This window comes from Euleptes europaea, chromosome 6 (assembly GCF_029931775.1).
Source record: "Euleptes europaea isolate rEulEur1 chromosome 6, rEulEur1.hap1, whole genome shotgun sequence".
NCBI lineage: Eukaryota > Metazoa > Chordata > Lepidosauria > Squamata > Sphaerodactylidae > Euleptes > Euleptes europaea.
Genome location: NC_079317.1, coordinates 80373481 through 80399667, shown reverse-complemented (window position 1 = coordinate 80399667; position 26187 = coordinate 80373481). Strand labels below are relative to the sequence as shown.

General features: G+C 40.9%; 1 protein-coding gene across 1 annotated transcript in view; it reads right to left on the bottom strand.

Annotated features, from left to right (window-relative positions):
• Positions 1-26187, bottom strand: part of SPON1 (spondin 1) — a 362076-nt gene that overhangs the window by 225836 nt on the left and 110053 nt on the right. Inside the window, exons 5-6 of the mRNA XM_056851935.1 lie at positions 22774-22896; positions 8020-8168 (exon numbers count right to left, since the gene is read on the bottom strand). Of these exons, the coding sequence (XP_056707913.1) occupies positions 8020-8168; positions 22774-22896 (272 nt within the window). The remainder of the gene's footprint in view (positions 1-8019; positions 8169-22773; positions 22897-26187) is intronic.

The window sequence follows — 26187 nt, the reverse complement described above, 5'->3', positions numbered from 1 at the left end:
AAAGAGGTGGACAAAAACCAATAAATACTGAAAAGAAAAATAAATTAGAGGGAATATTTATTCATCCCTAAAGCACTTTTGTGTGTGTGTGTGCACATGTGAGTACATGCACATACACACAACAGCACATCTAACTGGAACATATGTAAAACTGTACGTGTGTTCTGGATTAGGGGATAGCTGTGCTCAGATATTATTGTTAATTTTAAATACTATAGCCTTCTTGAAACACATAGATAATATTAAATATACAAGTGAGTTTCAAAGTGAGTGCTGGTTCTAACCTTTTAAGAACACAGATTTTTCTTTAGACACAGCTGTTCAAAGTAAAAATGTAAAGTATGCAGACAGAAGATAATGCTTCAGCTCTGGGGTTGGTCTTGACCCAGTGAAATTGAGTGTTATCAGTGGCAAAGGAACAGGTTGATTTGCACAGAAACTAAGTGAATTTTAAATCTCTGGCTTTCAGCAAGTTAGCAGTTTTGTTTATTTCATAGAATAAGGGAAAAGGCAAATTTCAAAATATAATAAAATTGCCCTAGTCCCTCGTTTTAATTTCTGTATGTTTTAATGTTCTGCTTTTGGTTTTATAGTTTAATCAGTATTGTTTTTATGTAGATTATTTTTTTCCAAACAAGGAAGGGAGGTATTGAGTAAGAGGAGCTATGCTGAAGACATACTTGGTCCGATCAGTGGGTCCCCAGTGCGTAATTCCGGACAGTCTCAAATTATTCTTCTTAAGGGCAAGTCTAAGACGGAAAAGCCTTTTGGTAGGAAAAACTAATGTGGGGCAAGATAATAGCTCATATGCTACAGTGGTAGGCTCCTTTTTAAACTAATTGCATCCTGATTAATCACTGACTAATGATTTGATGGTCAGATTCTGGGCAAGGCAAGGTGTCTCCATGAGACAGACTGTTCTATTCCAGTTATCCTAATGAGATTAGGCACCATTATCTGCTGACAAGGTGTCCTGTGTAATGGTAATGAACAGAAACTCTGTTTAGTGTTCTGATATTACATGCAAAAAAGGAGCTGGTCCACATGTTGAGATAGGTGGTGGGGAAAGGGACAAGCCTAAATGAAGGATTTTGGGCAACAGAGCTGCTTTTACAAGCTAAAAAAAAGGACAAACTGATATATGTGTGTCAAGTGTCGTTAATGACAGCAGCTATCAAATTATTTCGTATGAAATCCTTGGCCCAATTACTTTATGGGGCAACACTTTGTATTTCTGCCAATAAGACTATGCTGGAAAGAACTCAGTCAAAAATTTTAAGAATTATATTTCAGGTACATACAGGCCGGTATGGTCAAGGTGGTGGCTAGACTGTGGATCTCTGCCTTCTTTTACTGGCTAAAGTTGGTCTTTTTCACCAAGGGTCTTGTTCATCTCATACTACTGGATTCCTTTGTTTCTCCATGGAGGAGGAGGACGGAGGAAAAACTGAGATACTATGGTCTGTATCACAACAAGTTCTCCTGACTAGGGACTATGCTCAGGCAAAGGCTATGGTTAAACAGAGGAGTCTGGATACTGAAAGGCAGAATGATTTGAATAGAGTTAAGAGCTTCCTTTATGATCCAGGCATGCTAAATAAGGTAGCTTTGATGCCTTATGTTAAGCATTTAGATAACCCTGATCATAGAAGGATTTTCACCTTATTAAGGTATGATATGCTGCCCTCAGCGATTCTTGAGGGTATATATAGAAGATTACCATCTACAGAATGTGTATGCTTATGTGGAGATGGGAATATCGAGTCTCTTGAGCATATTTTTTAATTGTAAGATCTACAGTCCTATTAGGGAAACTCTGATTACCCCCAAAATTTCCCACCATCCTGGTAAAAATAGAAGGACTCTTCTCTCAGTTATGCTAGCAGATAAGAATCAAGTGATCACTTTCAAAGCTGCCAAATTTGGATGGCTAGCCTATAAAACTAGGAAAACTTGGGTAAGCCATACAGAGCCTTTTAAACTATTAATCTTATAAAGATACTGAATAATTCTGTGAATTTATAATTTTAAAATGTTTATTTTTCAAAAGTTACTTAATATTGGAAGTCTAAATTATTATATGGACTTTATTTTATTGGTCTTGGGCTGTATTAAATAAATTTATTTATATTTAAAGTGTTGTTAAGTCACAGCTGACTTATGACAACTCAAGGCAAGTGAGAAGCAGAGGTGGTTTGCCATTGCCTTCCTCTGCAGAGTCTTCCTTGGAGGTCTCCCTTCCAAGCACTGATCCTGCTTAGCTCCCAAGATCTGACGAGATCGGGCTAGACCTTGTTGCCTTCCTTCCCAATCTGATATATAAGGAGTGGGAATTGATATTTTTCACACTTTTCATTATGAGTACTAAAGCCAGAACTAAACTTTACTGAGGATAAATGGCTACTGGCAAAAAAGTCAACTAAGTGGGGTCTTGAAAAAATCAAACCTGAACTCTCCCTGCAAGCAAAAATGACCAAACAGAGGCTATTTAATTTGGTCATATTATGAAAAGAAAAAAAAAACTCACTGTAAAGGAGAATCATGCCAGGAAAAGTTGAAGGCAGCAAGAAAAGAGGAAGACCCTACACGAGATGCATTGGCTCAGTAAAGGGAGCCACAGCCCTCTGTCTGCAAGACCTGAGCAAGGCTGTTAATAATAGGACATTTCCCCAGAGGTAATTAATTCATAGGGTTGCTATAAATCAGAGGCAACTTGAGGGCACTTAACACACATACACACTTAAAAAAACCTATTAACAGAAGACTGTCTGGGAACTCTATGTAAATCATATCGAGTTCAATGAGGGGGGGAAAGTACAGTATAAAAACAGTAGTACAAAATGTGTGACATAATATTATAGGTGTGCATTTGGATATACATGAGCTGAAATTAAACCCAAAATTCCTTTCAGTTCGGGGATATCTGAAATAACTCCAAACACTTCCAACATTCTGGGAATTACCTCCCAGAATTTCAGGAGTATTTCAGTTTTGGGGAGGCACAGGAGTATGGGAGAGACTGCAGATGCTGGCCAGCTAAGCACTTGTTAGGCTTCATCTCTGTCCCTTTAAATTTTAAAGGGACTACAGGTGGAACCTTACAGATGATGGTGACTGACAGTTGGGTAGATGGGAGTCCTGGTCTACTGTCATGAGAAAGAATGGGGCTATTATTACCTATGGGTAGAACTGGTTATTCTATAAAGGTAAAGGTAAAGCACCGGGTCATTCCTGACCTATGGGGTGACATCACATCCCAATGTTTACTAGGCAGACTATGTTTACAGAGTGGTTTGCCATTGCCTTCCCCATGTTTATGGGGTGGTTTGCCATTGCCTTTACCCCCAGCAAGCTGGGTACTCATGTTACCAACCTCGGAAGGATGGAAGGTTGAGTCAAGCTTGAGCCGGCTACCTGAAACCCACTTCTGTCAGGATCAAACTCAGGTTGTGAGCAGAGCTTGGATTGCAGTGCTGCAGCTTACCATTCTGTGCCACAGGGCTCTTGGTTGCTCTATAACCCATGAAAAATAATGGCTCTATTTTCAATAGCGGATAGACCTGGCCTCTGTCTACCCCACTAACAGCTGATAGTTGGGGGAAAGGGGACTTACCTGGCCAGCATTGTAAAATGGTGGGTGGCCAGCTGGGTTAGTAGGCAAGTTCCTGCACTCATGCAAGGCTTCATTGCTTGCCCAGTTCCTGCCCAGCTTTTGCACTCACATGAGGCTTTGCTGCCCTGCCAGATCCATGGGCAGGCGGCTATACTCCCACAAGTATTAGATGTTCAGTGAAACCTCCTAGAAGCACAGAAGCCTGCCTGTCAATGAGACCAGTATTTCATGTGGGTACATCTGACCTCTCTAGAGGACATAATGGCCCCATTATCTGCAATGGCCTCTGTCCACCCTACTATCACCTGTTAGCCAGGAAAGCTTCCTCTCTCTACATCCTTGCTGCTGCTGGGTGGTGGAATTGGGAGGGGGTTAGAAAATGGTTTTGAATGTTCAAGATCCGCCAAAAATCTTGAAATGGTCATGAGGGTCCAGAAACTTTGGGACACAAAAAGCATGCCCTCCTATCTGAAATTAACAAGAAAATGTTTGAAGTTCACATCCCTACATAACATCATTCACAAACTCTGCAAGTGACAACCAATGAAGGGAATAAGAGGCAGGGAAGCTCTGAGCATGATGTCATCATGTGACACATTTGGTATTTCTAGATCATACCAGAAGAAAATGAAAGGGACGATGCAGGGCTGCAGTTTTTGATGGCAGCCACACATAAATCTGCAACGTCTAGTTCTGGCATAGCACCCATTATACACCTATGGGAAATTAAAGAACTGGCACAAGTCACACCGTATCTCACTGTAATGGCCAGCCTTACCTTTTAGGCATACGAGCTTTTTCTGCTTAGCTAAGCAGACTTGGGTGAAACCAGGGGAATTCAATTATTCATTCGTTTCACATTTGATATGTGAAAAAGAATCCCCATTTAAATTCATGCTTTAAAGTATTAGCTCAGGATGCATTTCACACAAAACTTTAGTATAGCCTCAGGGAATACTCCTGGGTACAAAATTCTGCTGCTTGAATCATAGACAGAAGTCTGCGTGAAGATAACAAGAGCCATGTATGCATATCAAATACCAGAATTTAGCTGGGGGGGGGGGAGGAGTACTGCCCTCAATTGCCATACATATCTCCCTATTCTGCCTTTTCTCTATGTTGATTTCTCGTCTTTTAAAAAACTTTTTGTAAGGGCCACTGAATGATTTTTTTCTTAATGTTTTCATTTCTCCCATTCTTATTGGGCAATAAGGATGGAATTACAGTTCACCTACTGATTTTTGCCTTTTTAGAACCCTTTGCCCCATGCGGCATAAGCCTAATCTGTGCTGTTCCCCAGAGAAGATTCACATGTATCAGCTTTCCACACCTAGGAGAAAAAAGACAAAACTAATAGATGCAGCTAAGTCCTCATTACATTATATATGGTGGGTAGGGCACACACCTACTATTCCACCACACACAAAAGAGTACTAACTTAATACATGAATGAATTGAACCTCTGTTGGCTTCCTATACACTGTCTTCAAAAGAGTCCTGAGATATTCAAGAGAAAGGCAGGCATATAAACAAACAGATAGATACATAAAACTCATTCACAAGGCTCTCTCAGTCCATGCAATCATTCAAGGATAATTCCAAGAGGGAAGAAAATTCCCTTGGGCCTCACAAGATAATTCCTAAGAGCAGTAGTCTCTCTGCACCACCTTTTGAAATTTCTCAAGACAGATGTATTACCACTATAACAAGGTGTCTGTTACCTCTGGGCACTTATCCCAGAAGGATGCTATGGTTGTTGATACCAAAAGATGCTAATTATCCTAGACAATCAAATATGTTACACTATCCCAACAAAGGTCACATTGACTAAGACAGATGAAACTAGATGAAAATGGGTGTATTTCATCCAGGTATGTAGAGCTGTCCAGTGACTGGTCGTTTATGAATGGGTACTTGGACTCATGTTTATCCCCGGATTGTCTTGGTTGTTCTTTGGAGTTATGCATGAGTTTTCCATCCATTAGAGATGACTTCACGCTCAGCCCTCACAAATCTCCGGTCTTCCCATCCCTGTAGTAACCCAATTCTTATATCTCTCCTGAGATCAGTCCAGATGAAGTCTTGATGCATAAACCAAAGCATGGGACAAGGAAGCTGGGGGGAGTGACATTTCTCTCCCAGCAAGCACTGCAGCCAATCTCAAATGCTTCCTGGTTTGTCTCCCACAGAGTTCTTTACTGAGCAGACATTTGCCTCAGTACTGGCTTTTAAAATGGCTTAATTTTACCCCCCCCCCCGCCTAATTTCGTTCCTTTGACAGAGCTCCATTTGTGGATTTTAGCATGGCACTTGGGTTTCCACTGGGGCGGGGGAGGGAAACTGGGTACTGCAGCCAATTTCTAAGCAGCATTTTCAAGGGGCGGGGACTCATGCTTCTGGGTATGAGCTGGTGAATTTGCTGGTGCATAGTGTTTTTTGGACTCAAAACAGAAAAGTGTGGGATGAGCGAACCAGATAAAACACCCATGCATAAACGATCACAGTCCACTATCATTTTGGCCAGGAAAAGCAAGCTTGATATAGGCATATGAGAGACCCTGGGATTTTTATTCACTGCCTTACACAGTACCTTTATATGGCACCAAATTAAAGTTTAAAAGAATCATAAAAATTAAAAAATCATAATTATCACTTGCCATACAGCCGCTAGCCTTTCGTTTGGACCTCTGGGCATTTAGGAATGCCTTGGTTCATCACGTAACCCAAAATATCTGTTCTTCACTGCAGCATACCACAACAGAACAGTTAGGTTATGTTATGTTATTACAAGTGGAGACCAGCAAGAATCTTGTGGGAGCAGCTATCCTATTCCCCACCACCTTTGCTTCCTCTCCTCTCCCCCTACTTATCTGAGTCTCTCTCTTTCTCCCTCCTGCCACCCCTTTTCTTACTCTCTCATCCATACCTGTCCTGTCACTTTCTCTCTTTTTATGTCCCCCTTCACCCTCCCAGCTTCTCATCAACTTCCTCTCCCTCTCCCATAGAAGCAGCAGCAGTGATGGTGCTCCCAGCTGCCCACTTGCTTACCCCCCCTTCAGCAGCAGAGGTGGCAGTGGCTTTCCCAGAATCACAATGGCTCTCCCAAATACAGAGATTGGTTCCCCTTAAAGTTGCCAGCTCCAGGTTGGGAAATTTCTGGAGATTTTGGAGTGGAGTCTTTGGAGGATGAGATCCTGGTCAGAGAAAAAGGACTCTTACTGTGTGTGACAAACACAGAATACTTATAAAGCAAATCTTCTCTGATAGCTGTTCCAACAGGGGTTTGGGGCTTTTAAAAAATTAAAACCAGAATATCAACCTGGCCAACTTTATTCACTTTGCTGAACATGAATTCATACCATTACAGATATTCCCACTGCTTCTCTACACTAGATGAAACTAGTTATCCTTCAGGAAACCTTTATTTTATTTAGAATCAACACTTCCAAACTTTCCCACTTTTTAAAATCACAAGCCATAACGTATAAAGATCAAGTGGACATGTTGGGCATAAACTGAACCAAGCCCTGCGTCCACGTCCTCCGGAACACATCCTACAAAACAGAAGGTCCTGGGTGCCTCTTGGGTAGCGTGTGGTACAGCACAGGAGACTAAAAATAGCTCAGAGTTATGCCTTCCTTTATGGAGTTAAGGGGATATAACTCTACTTAAGATTGCACTGTGAATCAGAATGTATATTAGCAATTTTATCTGCAAAGAGCTCAGCAAATACACAAAGAAAAACCAGTTCTACTTTCTCTAAGACAGAGATCAGTGCTGCAGCAGGAATGTTTACTGCTACAAATTGACAGGGCTATTCTTCTGTGGAAGAATCTAATGATTAATTATAAGAGAATTACTAGAGAAAGGCTTAGGGCCCTCATCTGCCTAGGCCTGGCTGTTACTGAGACTTGCTCCTGGAACTCAGACACCATTCAGCATCACACCTTGTGTTTCAATTCATGAACTTGTCTCCTCTTTAATCTGTGAAGTTTGTGCTGGCCAATGGCCGTAACAATAAATGTAAATGTAAATCTGTGAAGCTGTGAATTGCAGCAACTCATATGCCACGCCGATTGCTTGGTATATATTTTGCAGATGTCGCAGATCATTTACATGTCAACTTCACATTGACTTGAGAAAAATGCATGATACGGATGCAGTGCAGAACAGTCCTGCATCAAAGCTACAGAAAGTCTGTGGTTTGAAGCTTCATTAAGAAGGGTATGAGTTAAAACATGGCCTTAACTGAATATTCAATTATAAGACTAAATCTTAAACTCATTATCCAGTAAAACTCTTAATTGACTTGGTTAAGGTATATTAGAATAGACATGGAGAATTATTCTAGGACACATTATAGACTTTCACTTGTTTTGTTGATTACAGTTTTAGACTTCTGTTACCTGTTGCCGAATTTCTTCTTCCATTTTTACTGGAGATCCCAGCTCAGCAACCTGCTTGACTCCTTCACTTGCATAACCTCCATATTCCCAGAGTACATAGTTCTTTGAATGAGATCCACCAATGATTGCAGACCAATGATTGGCTCGCCCTTAAAAAAAAAAAAAGACAGTCTATTCTTCACTTTAACTTAAAACCGTTTATGCCACTTTTCCACACAACCCAGGTCCCCAAGGCAATAAACAATCAAAACATTAAAGCATGCTTTGAAAATACATACATTCATACATATATGAATGCACATACACACATATATATACATACATATATGACAAGAATGAAAAAATGAACCACATGTTTGGGAGGAAGGTCAGGAGGGAATGCCAAACACAACAAAGTCTTCACACTCTTGCAGAAGACAATGATTTAGGGGGACACATGAATTTCCCTGGGAAAAGAATTTCACAATTTTGGTGCCATGACTGAGAAGGCCCTTTCCTGAACTGCTACCCATCTAGCCTTAAATACCAGGGCACCCAAATAAAGGCCTCTAAAGATGACCATAGTGGTCAGGTAGGTTCATATGGGAGTAGGACGGTATGCAGGTCCCAAGCTTTATAGGGCTTTAAAGGACAATGTCAGCATCTTGAATTGGGCCTAGAAACAAACTGGGAGCCAGTGTAGGTAGAACGGAGTGATATTATCCCTTTATAGTATATTGCCATGGAACTTTGCCACTGACAGACTTTCCTACAGATGACAGAGCATCTTCTGTTCTAATGCCTCACTTGCATTCCTGGGTCTTCCTTCTAGAGGCCCACAAGGAATATCTTGTTAGGTGGATCAATTATTCCCAGTTCCTATTCACTACAATGAGGTGAATCCTACGCCATTCTGTCACACACTGAGCAAAGTTTGTAGCCATCCCCTAGGCTAAGGAGATTTCCTCCAACTTAAGTGGCTCCTTAGGCTGGAGGGCAGCTCCTTGGAGGAAGGTTGTATCCATGTCATTGTCTCATTTGAAGGTCACAGGTTATACTGTTTTAAAAATTACATCATGAGGGTTCCAGTTTCCTACTGCTGTAGCTCCCCAATGCCACATCTCATGCAATCCCAATCCTCAATGCTGCATTTTAGAGGGAGCAGCAACACTCTCTGGAGTAGAGTTTTATTGTGGGTTTGCCCAGTCACCCTCTGCGTGGATAATTTGGGAGTAGCTAATCATCTTTTGGGAGCCAAGCAAGAATTTTTGGGGCATCCTTCAGATAGACTGAGAAGAGGATCTCATTTTTTGTCTGCTCCACATTGTCCTGGTGAGTGAAGGTATTATATAACTAGGCTTGGCCTTTGACTAGTAAGAACATAAGTAGTGCAGGCAAAAATGTTGTGAGGCATTATAATATAGGCAGGGTAACTGGTGGACATCCTTGAGGCATCTAAGGATGAAGGGCTGTTCCCAATCTACCCCATCACTGGCGTGAGCAACTGGGTAGATCAGGAAGGGCCACCCTTGGTTGAACAATATCAACCAAGCCCTAGTTGCTAGATCAGCATGGGAAAGGAGATGGGGCGTAACTGTTGACATTTAAGACTGCACATAGCAAGCAATGATCTGAGTGACAGCCAGGTGATAGGTAGTGTCACATGATCACTCAATGACTGAGCAGAAAATCTGGCCAAAACTGGACTGAGCAAGATAGTCCTGGCAACTAGGCAGCCAACAGTTCATTGGCTGGGAAACAGTGCCAGATGTGTATATATGTGTACTATATGTGTATAGTTGGTGTGGGTTAAGAGAAGGAGGTGCTTTGCGGAGCCCTTTGACACTGTGAATAAAAGAGCACTTATTTATACGTGCTGTCTCTGCTGTTTTCACTCGCTGCTGGGGTGACTAACGATTCTCACAAACGCCATCAGTAACAGCTTTTGGCGTTATTTTTTACATGCAGGTGAAGATGAGCAAAGACAATACTAGCACTGGCCAAATTTGCAGGCAGAGTGGTTATGCCTCAAATGCTGGTAGTTGTGGTAGGTTGCTAGTTAGCACTCACATTAATCTATGGACATTTAATTGATGTAGGTTAGCCATTTATAAAATAGTTAACCCATACACTTGTAACCTTATTTTGGGGAACTGGTACAACTCATGATTTTGCTCACCCTGGTTCAAATCATAACTGTGTGAACAGACTGCTGGACTTGATGGGCCTTGGTCTGATCCAGCAGGGCCTTTCTTATGTTCTTATGTTCTTATGTACCCTCATCTATAATGCGGAGATCATGACAATGGCTTATTTCAATGACCTACTGAGTCAGCTTTCAGTAACTGGCAGTCTAGGTGGTATCTGGAGATACCAACTTCCAGGTGGTATCTGGAGATCTCCTACTATTACAACTGATCTCCAGGCAACAGAAATCAGTTCACCTGAAGAAAATGGCTGCTTTGGAAGGTAGATTCTATGGCATTATACCCATTGATGTCCCTCCCCTCACCAAACCCCGCCCTTCACAGGCTCCACCTCCAAAATCTCCAGATATTTCTCAATGTGGAGCTGATAACCGTATGGCAGTCTAACTAGAGAAGAAACTGGTAAATTCATTATTGGATATTCCCAGCATTAAAAAGAAAGAAAGAAATAGCAGCTGCCCAGGGCCCTGGTTTGGATTGGAACTATTGGCCCCAATATGGATTAGAGGAGGTAGTTCTTCCATGTCCACGTGGTTTTGTAAATCAAACCGAACCCCTTCCTATGCTTGATACCCTTCTTTCTCCTGTTTTTACCCCTTTCTTTCTAAGGCTAATTGTGCTGGGGGCAGGGTTCAGCTTTGATTGGCAAATCCATGTGGAGACGAAAGTATTAAACCCCTCCCCAGGTCCTGTGGTCCCAATCCTAATATGGCTGCTGTTTTTATTTAGTAGGGATTGGGGAAATCTGATCGCAGCATCTTGTCTCATTAGGCCTTGAGTTACAGAGTTCCTTTAAAATTCATTAAGAGAGGGAAGGAGAAGTAAATACACTGAGGTCGCTGGTATAACTGTGATCCAAATATGTTGTGCTTCAGCAAGTCCCATTAAGTCCATTGTAATATACTTCCTGTTAAGCATGCTTAAGATCTGGGCATGATCTTTCACGGTTTTGCTTGTGATGAATTCTGCTGATTTCAGTAGAAGTTACTCTAAAGCTGGTGTATGGAGTATTAAAGCTTTAGGCAAGCAAAATGCTTTGCACCTCAGTGCCCGGGCAACCAAGACAAAATACACTATTGGGAAGATTTTCAAGAGCATAAACTGAAGATACACCCCAAACTGCCATCTGTGTCATCTAATAAATGATTCAGCTGCATTCAAGGCAGCATTTTATTATTTAAAAGTCTCATGTGTGTCTTATTTTAGCACTATATTCTGGATACTGAGAAGAGCAGAGCTTAAAAAATTAGATTTGTATTAAAGTGCACTTTGGCTGACAGACTAGTAAATAAAACTTCGTAAGTAACTTAGAAGGAGTCATGAAGAGCTAGTTTAAGTGCTTGTATCTTATTTATAAGCTAGTAATATTAATGCTCTCAGGCCAAAGGGAAAGCTGAGATATTTTAAAGCTTTTTTATTTCCACAAAAATCTAATACAGCCTGCAGGTGTTTTTTTTTTTTTTAAATTATACATTCCCCAGGCAGAAAAATGGTTCCATAGAAACATCAGAACAACATAATCTGGATGTTATATTATTAGTCTTTTCAGACACCAGTTGGAAATAAATGACATCACAGCATGTTTCACATTCATTACTTGATGAGATTTGGATTCCTGGGAACTCAAAAGCTCTACAGGAGGAACTATTAAGCTAGTTCACGCCTGGAGGTGGATAGATCTGGATGGATTTCTGATGGCCCTTGGAAAGTTTCCATTCAACAAGGCACAAACTATATGGCAAAGCCTTTTTTGGAACTCTGATATTTACAGTTGACACAATCACCCCTCAAGGTTCACCACTGCCCTGAAAAGCCCATTTGGCATCGGTGTGGGATTTGTGCTGTGGGGTAACATAGGACACAGTCCTATCCCTCATGCTAGTCAACCCCTATGTAAACATCTTAGGAGAAATCATTCATAGCTTTGGGACTGGATGTCATTAAAATGCTGATGACACCCAGCTCTACATCTTTCCATCCAAACCAAATCACCTGGTGATGCAGCGGAGGTCTTTAACCACTACCAGACTGCCGTGATTAAATGGCTAAGACTGAACAAACTGAGCAAACTGAATCCTGACAAGGAAGAGGTAATACTGGTTGGGAAGGCTGAGGTTTTGAATAACGTTGTGCTTCCATTGGGGTTCAGCTGACCCGTGGTGATTCAGTTGAGAAAGTAAGGATTACAATGCATCCAGCATTATTGTAAGAGAGGCAAGTTAATGCAGCTGTAACAAAAGCTTTCTTCTGACTCTGTTTAGCCTGGAAGACAGCCCCTTACCTTGACTTAGCTGATATGACCAAGTGGATCTATGCTATGATAACATTGAGAAGAGACTGGTATAACGCATCGTATGTTGTCTGCCCTTGAAGCCAGCTCAGAGACTCCAGTTGGAACAGTATGTTACAGCTCAGTTATTACAGGAAGCTAAGTGGAGCGTGCATAGTACACCCATTCTGCAGTCACTCCATTGCCTGCCTATCAGTTCAAGGTACTGGCTATCACATACAAAGCCTTCATGGCCTTGGATCCTCATATCTGCAGGACCACCTCTCCTCCTATGCCACCACGGCAACTTCAGTCATATGAGCAGGGCCTTCTAGAGATGTGACCCTGCAAATGCGCTGGAACAACCGCTGCCTGTCACATGCACAGTGGCTCACACCTTGTGGAATGGCCTGCCTGAGGTGGTCAGGAGGCTCCCACACTTCTGATGTTCCATGAGCTATGTTAAACAATGGTCCAAGAGGACATTTTTATAAAGCTGATAGGGATGTATCATAACCGAATGGTTCAGGAAGGTGCTTTTATAAAGGGCAAGGAACTCTGGACTACACTACTGTGTACAGTATTATTATTTTTTGCTGTATATATTAGCCTGCTCTTGCTGCTTTGTTTTCTACTTATGTAATACCATTTTCTGCATTGTTTAACATACCCTGTCTAATACTGTATTCTCCGTTTCTGATTTCTGCAATCCTAATCCTATTAAAATTGCTAATAAGATGTCTCATTATTGACTGCATTGACTTATACAGTGTAATCTGACTTTGACTCTCAGTTAGAAAGGCAAGCTATACATGATGTAAATAAGTAAATAAATAAATACAATCTGTGTAAAGACATTGAGTGGTGCGATTTCCAGTGGTGAGAGGACTTCTTTTTCTTGTCATGGGTGATGTTGTTGGAACTCACACTTGCGAAGTGGTGATATATTTTCTAGGCATTTCTGAAATAAAATTGCTTGCATCTAACACAATATGAACTAGTAGCTCAGAAGTCATATGATCATGATGGGTAGCCGTGTTAGTCTGTCATATGATGTTATCGTTGTGCCATCTAGTTGCAGTTGCTTGGATTAGCCTTGGTTATTCTGGTCACAGGATATGAACAAGAGGCTTGAAGGACCCCAGCTTACAATTTCAGTAACTTTTCAGTAAATTTTGCCCTTTGAAGCTGGTTACATCTAAAAAGGTAAAGGTAGTCCCCTGGGCAAGCACCGGGACATTACTGACCCATGGGGTCGCATCACATCCCGACGTTTACTAGGCAGACTATGTTTACGAGGTGGTTTGCCATTGCCTTCCCCAGTCATCTACACTTTACCCCCAGCAAGCTGGGTAGTCATTTCACCGACCTCAGAAGGATGGAAGGCTGAGTCATCCTTGAGCCGGCTACCTGAATTGGCCAATTAAGTTCAAAAAGTTGTAAATACTTCACTGAAAGAGTTACCTTGAAGGAGGCAGCAATGAAACTCCTACTGAGGAAGTCTTCTTTGGACCTGACTATGTTAAAAACACTAAGCTCCTGTTGGAAAAAAATCCTCATTTTGAAGAAGATGCTTGAGCAACTAGTGGCTGGATAGTCAATTCTAAGCTTTCTTGTATGAGGCAGATAATCTGGATCCATTCTAAACTGCTTTCAGGGCCAGTTAAGGAACTGACATTTATCTTGGTCACCCCAGGGGTGATCTTCGATGAGAGAGACAGTGGGACTCCGTTGATTTTCCTGCTTTTCAGCTACTTTATGTACAATCAAACCCTTATGGACTCTGTGGAGATGGGCATCTGGGACATTGCGGTCTGGTGATTCCATTCCGGTCTTTTTGGAGCTGGCACCAAATACAGCAGCAGCATTGCTGAGAAGCATAAATTAAATCACAAACTTTTTTTCCCAAATAATTTTTTTATTTTCTCATTTTAATATATCAACACATAAACATAATATCAAATATTAACAAAAACTAATAATGCTAATAATTCTATAATACTACTAAATCAATTACAGGTTGACTTCCCCCCACCCCCTTCTATCTTAAAATAAATTGTGTAAACTTTTGCTAACAAAACTAACCCCAATACTATTTTGATTAACGTATTCTTATCCTATCTAGCAATTAAATCAATCTCTAGTATAAAATTAATAAAAAGTGTAAATATGGGATTAGATAAGTAGTATCCATGGTTCCAAACACATAGTTTAACAGTTAACATCAACAATAAAATAAAAAAGGAACCATTGTCAAAATGTTTATATAATCAAGAATAACAAAAGAAAATTGTTTAACTTCCCCAACATCTCCCTCCATTCCTTAAACATTAGTTATTTTGTAAATCTCCATTTCTCCCAATTGATTATCATATATAATTACATATCCAAAAAAGCCAATCCTTTTAACCAGTTCCATTTAATCTTTTCCCTTTTGATCTATGCCACACACACAAAAAGTTAAAATCTCTTAATTTAATCCCTTTATCCGGAATTTCCAACATTTTCATCTTCTCATCATTAACAATAAGTATCGAGGAACATCCTTGGAAATTATTAGTAAGGTCTCTTCTGCAGGTGGATAGTTGTCATAGTGAATCCTTGTTGCAGCATCTTTCTTCTCAAGTTCTGGGAAGATGATCCTGACATTTCCTTTTTCCCTAGTCATCAAATCTTCCAGACAGGTGTTGAACAGTTCATCAGATAAATTAAAAAGACTTGATTCAAAGTCACTCTCATTCAATTCCATTGTTGTCAATGTATTGTAGTGATCCATTTCATTTACACAATTCTTGTGTTCTTCATCTTCATCTTTCTTTTCAACTAGAGGGCCCTCTAGTATCGCCTCTGACCTCACTGTAGTCATCTGGGTTAAATCTTCTGTAAAATCTGTAAAGTCTTCTATTTCTTCATTCCTAACTTGAATCGTTGTTTGGATAAAGGTATTCAATATAGTAATCATTTGCTCCATCTGTGTTGACAGCTGCTTATATTGTTTTGCCATTGTCTCTTCTTGTCTAGCAAGCATGTCCTGGATTTTCTTTTCCATATTTCTTTCCTGCAGGGATTCTTTAACTTGAAATCAGAGTAATATGATGCCTTATTCTTAGCGGTTTTGGCAGGTCTATGAAAACATTTTTTACAGAATGTGGGTAGTCTAGTAATTCATGCCAAACATAATCGCTAAAATATTTCCATCAAAATCTTCGAAAAATAGGTAGACATAAGTTTTTTAAAATTAAAAGTACCAACAAGTTTTTTGTGGAAGCTCTAGGTCGACAAGCAACAGGAAGTAGGAAGTTGGTAGGAAGTAGTAGATCCGTGGACCTTTCGTCCCCTTTTTGTAGTTTTCAATGACAAACCTTATTAATTGTTGCACCAGGGGACTACCTTTCCGGTCCTGCGTACTTCTATTCTTCCCTTCTCCCCGATGTGTTGCAGTACACTGGTGTTCCTAGAGGATTTCCGGGACTCAAAATGAAGCTTGGCGACATGGCAAAGAGATCTTTCCAGCCGGAAAAAGGTGGCGTGACCGAGGGGAGGGAGGGTTGTAGTTCTCCTGTCCCCTCAAATGTCACACAGTCTAATTGGTACTTGCCACGTCCATCAGAAATTTCAATTGTTTAGTCTACCCTCATATCAACTTGATAGAGTCCTTGCCGGTTAATCTAGTATCTTCTCTTAACCAAAAAGATTTTATATGATGGGGGGGGAGAGAATGCGGAGCTCCCAGTTATTTCGCCAGTCAAATCAAACTTCTATTTCTGGTAAGAGCAAAAGTTATTCTTGTTACATAGATTTCTGAAGGATGAGGTTTTTCTTCATTAAATAGTTCGTTAGTTGGTTATAGGTAGTGGAAGCCCAAGCCTAATGCCAAAGAAATGCTGGCGGCGATGCCTTCTCCCCTAGATGCCTAGCGGGACAGTCATCCACACCTCCAAGGGACTTAAAAAGCTCCCTCGAAGAGTATGGGAGTCACACCACTATCTTCAGGCTGCAGAGGAATTCCTGCACCCCGGCCCACCATTTAGAGCCGGGTTGGTGTAGTAAAACCACACCAGTTCAGTGTAACTTGGATTCCCTTGAGAGAGCCCTCTCAAGGGATGTCTTCTTGGAGCTAGCTCATTACTGGAAGTCAATTACATCACAAACTTGAAGTACTACCTGCCCCTATGTCAAACTGCCTATCCCATGCAACCCTACTTTCTGAGATAAAATGGGTGTTTACTCCAGTGTTGCAAAATACTCTCCTCACAGCTTTTTGGCCAGACAAAGCATCATGTTTTTGGCACAAGTGTAAGACTTTGTTTACTCAAGTGTTTTGTTGCACATTGTTTCTTTGACCAATCTTTTCATAGTTATCTCTAAATGTTTACACTTTGAAGCAGAAGTAGTAGTATTGGTTCTTATATGCCAACTTTCTCTACCTTTTAAGGAGAATCAAACCGGCTTACAAACTCCTTCCCTTCCTCTCCCTACAACAGACACCTTGTGAGGTAGGTGGGACTGAGAGAGCTTTGAAGAAAACTGTGACTAGCCCAAGGTCACCCAGCTGGCTTCATGTGTAGGAGTGGGGAAACCAACCTGGTTCACCAGATTGGAGTCTGCTGCTCATGTGGAGGAGTGGGGAATCAAACCAGGTTCTCCAGATCAGAGTCCCCTGCTTTTAACAACTACACCACAGTGGCTCTCAGGTATTTTATATTGCTGCAGTTCCTATACTGTTCAAGGCTTGGATCAATCAGAGCGTGTCTGCAGGCTATGGTGCCCCCTGAAATACTGCTTCTGGGGGTTCTGAGACCCTCAGGAACATTTCAGGATCATTTAGAGCTTTTACAAGAGTGGGGAGGTGAGAAAGTCAAGCTACCTTGGAAAACTTGGGTGGATCCAGCTTAATATTAGTAAGGTTTTTATACTGCTGCTGCTTTCATATATTTACTGCTCTTTTAATTTGTACTCTTGCTACTGGTGTTGTTATGCGTTGGCTCTCTTGTTCCTGCAATATTATTTATTTATACTATTAGTGCTGGGAGCTTTCTGATTATTTGTGGTATTTTAAAGTTGTTTTTATAAACTATAAACTGCCTCAAGAGTCATTCAGCAGAGACCATGAGTTAAGAATAATTGAAATAAATAATAAAAGCAAACAAGCAAGCAAGCAGGAGTAGATTTATAGAAGCCATAGAACTGGGAAAATATTTATGGACATTTCCGCAGGAGTCTGATGACCAGCACTCAGTAATTCTCTACAGTCCAGAGTGAACAAGGTTTTATTTCATTTAGTTGTTTTGGGTGCCCTGTTCAGAAGTTACAATGAATGCATATACATCCTGCCTGTACATGTGTACATCTCTTTGTAAGACAGAACCAATGCACATTCACTTTACCAATGAAACGAAGACCAGTACCTGGGTAAATGTACGGTTTGTATCACATGTTCAGCTGTATATGCATTCAATGCAACATGAGAATTACTCAGTGCACATACAAAGAACAATCAAGTGTACACTGTACATGGATTGCACATGCATTCACTATGATTTAAGCTACAGCCCCTGCATAAGATACAGCAGTTTTGACAGATTCTTTTCATTTTTAAAAAACCATGGTATGTAGATTGGGGTGCGGGTGGGGGGCTTTCTGGTTCACCTAGGAATTTATAGTTACAGTTTGCTGTTAGTTGCTTTTCAGGGGTTAGTACTGCCTCCATAAGTGTCAAAATGAGTGGGGGGAAATCCAATTTCTGGACGAAAACAAAGCAAAGAGAATAATTCTTGATGCTGCTGAGTTCACCCTCAAAAATGTTCATATTTATTAGAGGAGGTTGCATAGGGAGGCAGGCATATCAAGAAAAATGGTTGCACTTTCCAGTGTGTTTTATATTACAATCATAAAGTTTAATAACATGTAATCCTTCTCTTACTACCTGACAGCTGTGCAAAAATTATCTTGATCTCTGCATTATTATTTATCACTTGGATAGCTTTTAACTTTACAAAGTGCTCTAAAATGGTTATGTCATTCATCCTGTGAGGTAGTCGGTTTGTATACCACTTTCCAGATGGAAGTATTCCAGATAATGATTTTCCCCACATAAACTACTGTCTGAGAAGTGTTTTAACCTATTCTCCTGTAAGTGAATCCAAATCTTATCCTTGCTGCACACAGCTTCCAGGACGAAAGCCAGCCTTTCTACAGTTTATCACCCAGCTCAAATACACATTTACTTGATAGTAAGTTCCTTTTAATTATTATTGTTCTGCGTTTCTATAAAACACTTCATCGTACTAAATGTGTAACAATCTTATCTCATTCATTCTGATGACAGAATGTGATATCTCATCAGATGTGTTGTTGTTCAGATAGTAATATCCAGGCTAGCTAGGAAACATGGTGGCTGAGTTGAATTCAGTAAGCTACATGATGGGATGTTTCTAGTGGAAACTCTGCCTGTTCCCATATTTATCCATATGGCAACTCCATTACTCTCAGCAGAATCCCCTTGCCACCAGTTCCCTTGATAAGGTATGTTCTGTTGCCACCAGAACATGGGAATTGTCAGTGTTTGCCATTTATTTCTCAACAGCTCCCCAAAGAAATAGGCCATTTTTGCATGGTAGTTAGCAGAGTGTTCCAGGCTGAATTGCCCCACATATTTTTTGAATTTTGCACACTGAAACGTCATTCCGGAAGTGACTGCGAAGTCAGCTCATACCTGCTTTCCATTACTAAAAAGCCCATTTAATGCGACCTTTGGTGTTTGCCGGGAAGAATCCCCCTCAAGGAACTATGCAAAACAACAGAGGCCCGTTAGCGATGCACATGCTAATATCTATGCAAACAGGAACAAAGGAGCAGGCAAGTGGGGGTGGTGGAATTTCTCCTTTTGCATGGGGACCGTGAATAGGCATTTTTAAGTCATATTTTAAAAAAGAGCTTTGAGCAAGCATCAAAATTGACCACGCAAAAATGGCCATAAAGAAGTCCCTGCTTATGTTGGCCTTCCAGAGGGGTTGTCAAACAAAGTTTTTGCGAAGGGCGTTTGGGGAAAACTTTGTGCTCTTTTATAGGCTCCTTGTATGGATATTATGAGGTGTTGTGTAGATGTCAGTATGTTGGGCCATTTTACTAATGCTTTCTAATGTTTTAACTAATATATGGATTTTTAAAAAAATGTTGCCACATTGGATCCCAGCTGTGTTGGAAGAATTGTGGGTTTAGAAATATTTAAAATAAACAAACAAACATGTCCTGGTGATAATCAGCTGTCCTGCGCACACACTGACTAGCAAGACAAATGTGTTTAAAAAAATGTACAGGACCAACTTAACAATTAGTGAACTGAAACAGTGTTCCGTGTGAGGGTCCATCACTAAACCTAGTATGAATCTTGAATACAGGGGTGTTAGTTCTGTCTCATATGGGGAAAAATTAACAAGTGACACTGCCTGCTTCATTAATCTGAACATTTATTTGAACAGGCTACCCTGCGCTGATAGCAGGACCTTCCAAATGTGATACACTTATTTGTATTCAAGGCCCTTTCTGAAGACTATGGTTCCCAGCATGGGACAACCATTCTGAGCTTCCCCCACCCCACACACACACACAACGGGTTTCCAAGTACACAGTTTGTCTGAGATCCTGGCTGTATTCCCCTAACTTCCCAACTGAAATTCCCACTCTTCCTATGGATAGGGTTGCCACCCCCAACTCCAGGTCGTTGATGAACAGATTGAAAAACACCAGTCCCAACACAGATCCCTGAGGGACCCCACTGCCCACATCCCTCCATTGGGAGAACTGACCATTGATTCCTACTCTCTGCTTCCTATTTTTCAGCCAGCTCTCAATCCATAAGAGGACTTGTCCTCTTTTCCCATGACTATGAAGTTTGTTAGCAGTCTTTGGTGGGGGACTTTGTCAAATGCCTTTTGGAAATCCAAATACATGATGTCCACAGGCTCATTCCTGTCCACATGCTTATTGACACTTTCGAAAAACTTTAAAAGGTTAGTGAGACAGGACCTACCTTTACAGAAGCCATGTTGGGTTTTGCTCATCAGGCCTTGCCCTTCTATATGCTTGACAATTCTATCTTTAATAATGTTTTCCATTAATTTACCTGGAACAGTTGTTAAACTAATGGGACTGTAATTTCCTGGGTCCCCCCGGAACATTTTTTATAACTGGGTGTTAAATTGGTCAGTCTCAAGTCCAGAGGCTGATCTAAGGGACATATTACATATCATTGTTAGAAGTTCAGCAATTTCCCATTTGAGTTCTTGAGGAACTCTAGGATGAATACCGTCTAGTCCTTGTGACTTGTTAGTTTGCAGTTTGTCTAGACATTCTAGGACTTCCTGCCTTGTTGCCACTATTTGCCCCAGTTCCTCATTCTCCCCTCCCCAAAACCTCTGTTCAGGAGAAGGAACCTGCCCTAAGTCTTCAACAGTGAAGACAGATGAGAATAATTCATTTAGTTTCTCAGCAATGAATTGCAGAAGATTGCGCTGTTATAATCCTGATTTGCTGAAAACTGGACTGAATTGCCAATTGCAATTGAAGGAAGGGATCCGACATAATTAAGAAAATTGCCAGCAGAGTAACAAAGTAACCTCATCAATTTGTTTGATTCTTTAACATAAGTCAAAGACCCAGATCATAAACCTGACAAATACCCTATTTCAAATGCCCTCCTGCATCAACTATATAAAATGCCTTACTGTAGCTCTGAGAATACCTAGCCATTTAATGTGCTTTGCCATCACAAATTTAAATCACACGTTTTAATATGTCAATATAAACACTGTTATTATACTTCTTTTATATAAACTCTTTCATTTGTGCCCATCTCCATATCTGACCTAGCCAAAGTTCAACTTAATAAAATTTCAGACAAAAATCTGTGAAGACTGTATCGACTACCAATTGATACAGAATTCTGTTCGCTCAACAGCAATATTGGAAAATGAAACTATACACACAACCTTTAATAAAGATCACACAATGGACAGCATATTACCTAAGTGTAAGGAAAATGTTTGCTTGGCTTCTTTGTGAGTGCCATGAAGCTAATATTTGAAGATCAAACATGAGATTCAAAAAGCAATCTCAAACAAAATGAGCAAACTACAATAGAGTGGAAAGACTTCTGCATTCTGTGCACGTTTGTTCCAAAATTCTCAGTAATTTGCCTCAATCCAGAACTCTGGTGGGTCTCAACCGAGGCCTTTTATGCAGGGGCGTTTCCCTGTGGTCACCCCCACCGACTGCTTTGGGGCTTTCTTTTGATTATGCATGCCTTTTCTGCCTGTCAGATGTCACCTCGCTCTCCCCATGCGTTTTGCCCCCATTTCCCAGATGCTGTTTTAGCCAGAATCTGGAAAATACAAGAAAATGCATGGAGAAAGCGAGGCGACCTCTGACAGGTGGAAAAGGCATGCATAATCCAAAGGAAGCCCTGAAGCAGTTGGGGGGGGGGGGTGACTGCCGGGAAACGTCCCTGCATAAAAGGCCAGAAACAGGAGGCCGACCAACAACAGGAATTAGATGTACAAGTTGGAGATTGTGGAGAATCGCAAGAGGGGGTGGCATGAACAATCTGGAAATATGCGCGCGCACACACAAATCTTCCCCTCCAGGATTTTCTAAAGTCTCAATGCATGAGCAGGCTGATACCCCTCCTTCCCAATTTTCCTTCAGCTGACTTTCAACTACACTCAACTGTCCATGCTCCTAAAGCAGTCTTTTCTTTCCCCCTTTAATTTACAAAAGCATCTTTTCTGTATATCTATGGAATCTCCCAAGCAGGTACAGTCCCCTACCTTGTCTATTATGCTTCTTTTGTCATCCACAGAGGGACCAGCCAGTTTACTATTCAATATGGCTATGTTAGATTTATGTGTGTGATACTCGAGAATATTAAAACCATCTTTGCTCTTGCTGAGGTCCAGGTGGATTTGGAACATAGCATCCATAAGGATGGGGATCCTGGCTTAGATCCTACCTTTTAAAAAAAAATTGTGCACCACAATTTTAAATTACCATATATGACGGAATCCTTTCTCCTATGCTGACAGAATTGACAAAAAGGATAGCTGATACGTTATGATGCAGTATCTATTGAAATAATTATTTTTTTCTAACATTTTGGACTGAACATTATCTAGATTGAACCATGATTCCGAGCACGTTCAACCACATCTCTGAGCATGTTCAAAACCTTAACACAAAGGAATTGTAAACTGTCTGAGAGACACCACTGGGGGGGGGCATATAATATGAGAAAATACTCACGTGGATAATCTTTTGGGTGTGTCTTCTCTGACCAGTTTCCATAAAAGGTAAGCCTGTATTTAGCCGTCCCACAGGCACAGCAATCTATGATTGGTTTTTCAGTCACCCCCTCCGAGGCTGAGTCTACAAAGAAACAAGTTGTTATTTTGCTGCATGTGAATCAAAACACTAGATGAGCTAGAAAGGTTAGAATGAAATGTTGGCATACAAAGTAACTACTGAGCTTATCTTCAGCTTAATTTATCTGTAAAACCACCAGTATGATTTTGTAATAATTTGTAAGAATGGGCAGATTTCCCCCTTCTTTTTTTGTTATTGTTCTGTGGGTTCTCTGTGCCTTGGTTTGCTCCACTTGACTTCCAATTTAAGTTAGAATTTTTTAAAATAAAAAAAACTCATTTTGAAAGTGGTGCATGTACGGTTTTCTATTTTTCGGTTTAGATCATTCTCCTCTTTTAATTCACTGATGTGCAGCCTGATTTGATCTGGGCATATAGCTACATTAATAAAATCACAGAGCAAAAAGGAATCTTCAGACAAATCATGAAATCACACTTTGGGCTGTGATCTAATCAACACAGATATATACACTGGGGCGCCTCAGTAACCTGCAAGGAAGATGCAAACTGAAAACTACAGCATGTTTCATGTGGAAAGCAATCTGAACAAGTCCAGCAACTTACAAAACTTGAGGAAGTAGATTAATAACACATAATTGCTGATTCAAAAACAATATCAGGTAATTCATGTATGAAATTCAGATAGGGAGAACAATGTAAGCATCTCTAACAACTTCATAAGAACCAATGTTCTCTTGAGGTATTCAGCATTCAGGAATCTTTATATTTTGATTCGAAGAGCAAAGAATACAATACAGTTTTACAAATCCAATAGACACATCACACTCCATTGCTGCTCAACAAGAGAAGTTGTAGAATAATGTGAATATGCTATATCCACCATATAACTTCTTTAGGTACTATGATCTCTGTTTGCTCTGTGCCACATACAGTGAGGGGAAAAAGTATTTGATCCCCTGCTGAATTTGCCCGTTTGCCCTCTGACGAAGAAATGACCAGTCCATAATTTTAATGGTAGGTTGATTGTAGCTTTGAGAGACAGAATAACAACAGGAAAAACCCCAGAAACCCAGAAGACAAAAGATTGATGTGCATTATAATGAGTGAAATAAGTATTTGATCGCTTTGCAAAAGATGACTTAGTACTTGGTGGCAAAACCCTTGTTGGCAATTACAGAAGTCAGACATTTCTTGTAGGTGGCCACCAGGTTTGCACACATCTCAGGAGGTATTTTGTCCCACTCCTCTTTGCAGATCCTCTCCAAATCAGTAAGATTTTGATGCTGATGTGTAGCTACTCAAACCTTCAGTTCCCTCCACAGATTTTCAATGGGATTAAGGTCTGGAGACTGGCTAGGCCACTCCAGGACCTTAATGTGCTTCTTCTTGAGCCACTCCTTTGTTGCCTTGGCCGTGTGTTTTGGGTCATTGTCATGCTGGAATACCCATCCTCGACCCATTTTTAATGCCCTGGTTGAGGGAAGGAGGTGCTCACCCAAGATTTGATGATACATGGTCCCGTCCATCATCCCTTCGATGCAGTGCAGGTGTCCTGTCCCCTTAGCAGAAAAACACCCCCAAAGCATAATATGTCCCCCTCCATGTTTGACGGTGGGGATGGTGTTCTTGGGGTCGTGGGCAGCATTCCTCCTCCTCCAAACACAGCGAGTTGAGTTGATGCCAAAGAGCTCGATTTTGGTCTCATCTGACCACAACACTTTCACCCAGTTCTCCTCTGGGTCATTCAGATGTGCATTGGCAAACTGCAGACGGGCCTGTACATGTGCTGTCTTGAGCAAGGGGACCTTGCGGGCTCTGCAAGATCTCAGTCCTTCACGCCGTAGTGTGTTACCAACTGTTTTCATGGTGACTATGGTCCCAGCTGCCCTGAGATCATTGACAAATTCCCTGTGTAGTTCTGGGCTGCTTCATCACAGTTCTCATGATCATTGCAACTCCACGATATGAGATCTTGCATGGAGCCCCAGTCCAAGGGAGGTTGACAGTTAGGGTTAGGGTTGTCACCTTCTCACCAAGCTGCTTGGCAATAGTCTTGTAGCCCAGTCCAGCCTTGTGCAGGTCTACAATCTTGTCCCTGACATCCTTGGACAGCTCTTTGGTCTTGGTCATGGTGGCTAGTTTGGAATCTGATGGATTGATTGCTTCTGTCGACAGCAGAACCCTAACCCTAACCTGGCTAGTTGATAGGGGATCAAATACTTATTTCACTCATTATAATGCACATCAATCTCTGACTTTTGTCTTCTGGGTTTCTGTGGGTTTTCCTGTTGTTATTCTGTCTCTCACAGCTACAATAAACCTACCATTAAAATTATGGACTGGTAATTTCTTTGTCAGAGGGCAAACAGGCAAATTTAGCAGGGGATCAAATACTTTTTTCCCTCACTGTATTGCTGTAAAATTACATTGAGGTAATGAAAGAAACACTAAAAGCAGAATGACCCGTGATATCCATGACTTTCCCACTATAAGGAGAATCATATTTAAACTGAGCCTCATGGAACTGTGTGTGCAGTATTAAATGTATACAATGTATTTCTGGGAAGAAACTGTTTTGGGAATCTCTGCAGGCCTTTAAAAAGAAGATGAAGAGGTAAGCGTACAGAGGTGTTGGTTCTTCATAAAGCAGACAATATTGCATACTGGTCCTGAAGGCTCACCATCTATACCCACCACTGTAGGTCAGCTATGCTGTTAGCCCTCACTGAAGCACACATTGTGTGTCTGAGCACGTCTATGATGGTTTCATTCAACCACTTTGTACCAACAAGGTGTCATTTCAAAGACAATGGCATCTAGTCCATTCTAACGTAGCTTAATTTTACAGAAGTTGCTCATTGATTTTGAACTTGAAATTCATGGGTTTGATCCTGCCATATTTTTCTGACAGTCTTGCCTAACCACCCTCATTACTATTGTTCCCACCACATATGGCTTTTGTACACAGAGCTCCAATGAACTCCAGGTGGTTAAAGAGGACCCTTCCTTCTTTTTTCACCAGCAAATAAGCTGACTGGATCCAACCTTATGCTTATATAGCCTTCTATGACACTAAGGCATATTATCCAGGAGCAACTGGATAATGTTTACAAGCTATAGGTTAAGAACATACTAGTTCATTCTAAAACATAATTATGGATCAGGAATGTCATAGTTGCATGCTACTATAAAAACCAAAGGTGACTCCAACAACAGAACAACAGTACCTATTTTTACTTGTCTCAGCACAAGATTTATCTTCCTTACTACTAAGGCTACAACATTTACAGTGCCATCCTAAACAGAGTTGAGTAGGGTTTCCAGGCAAAGTAGT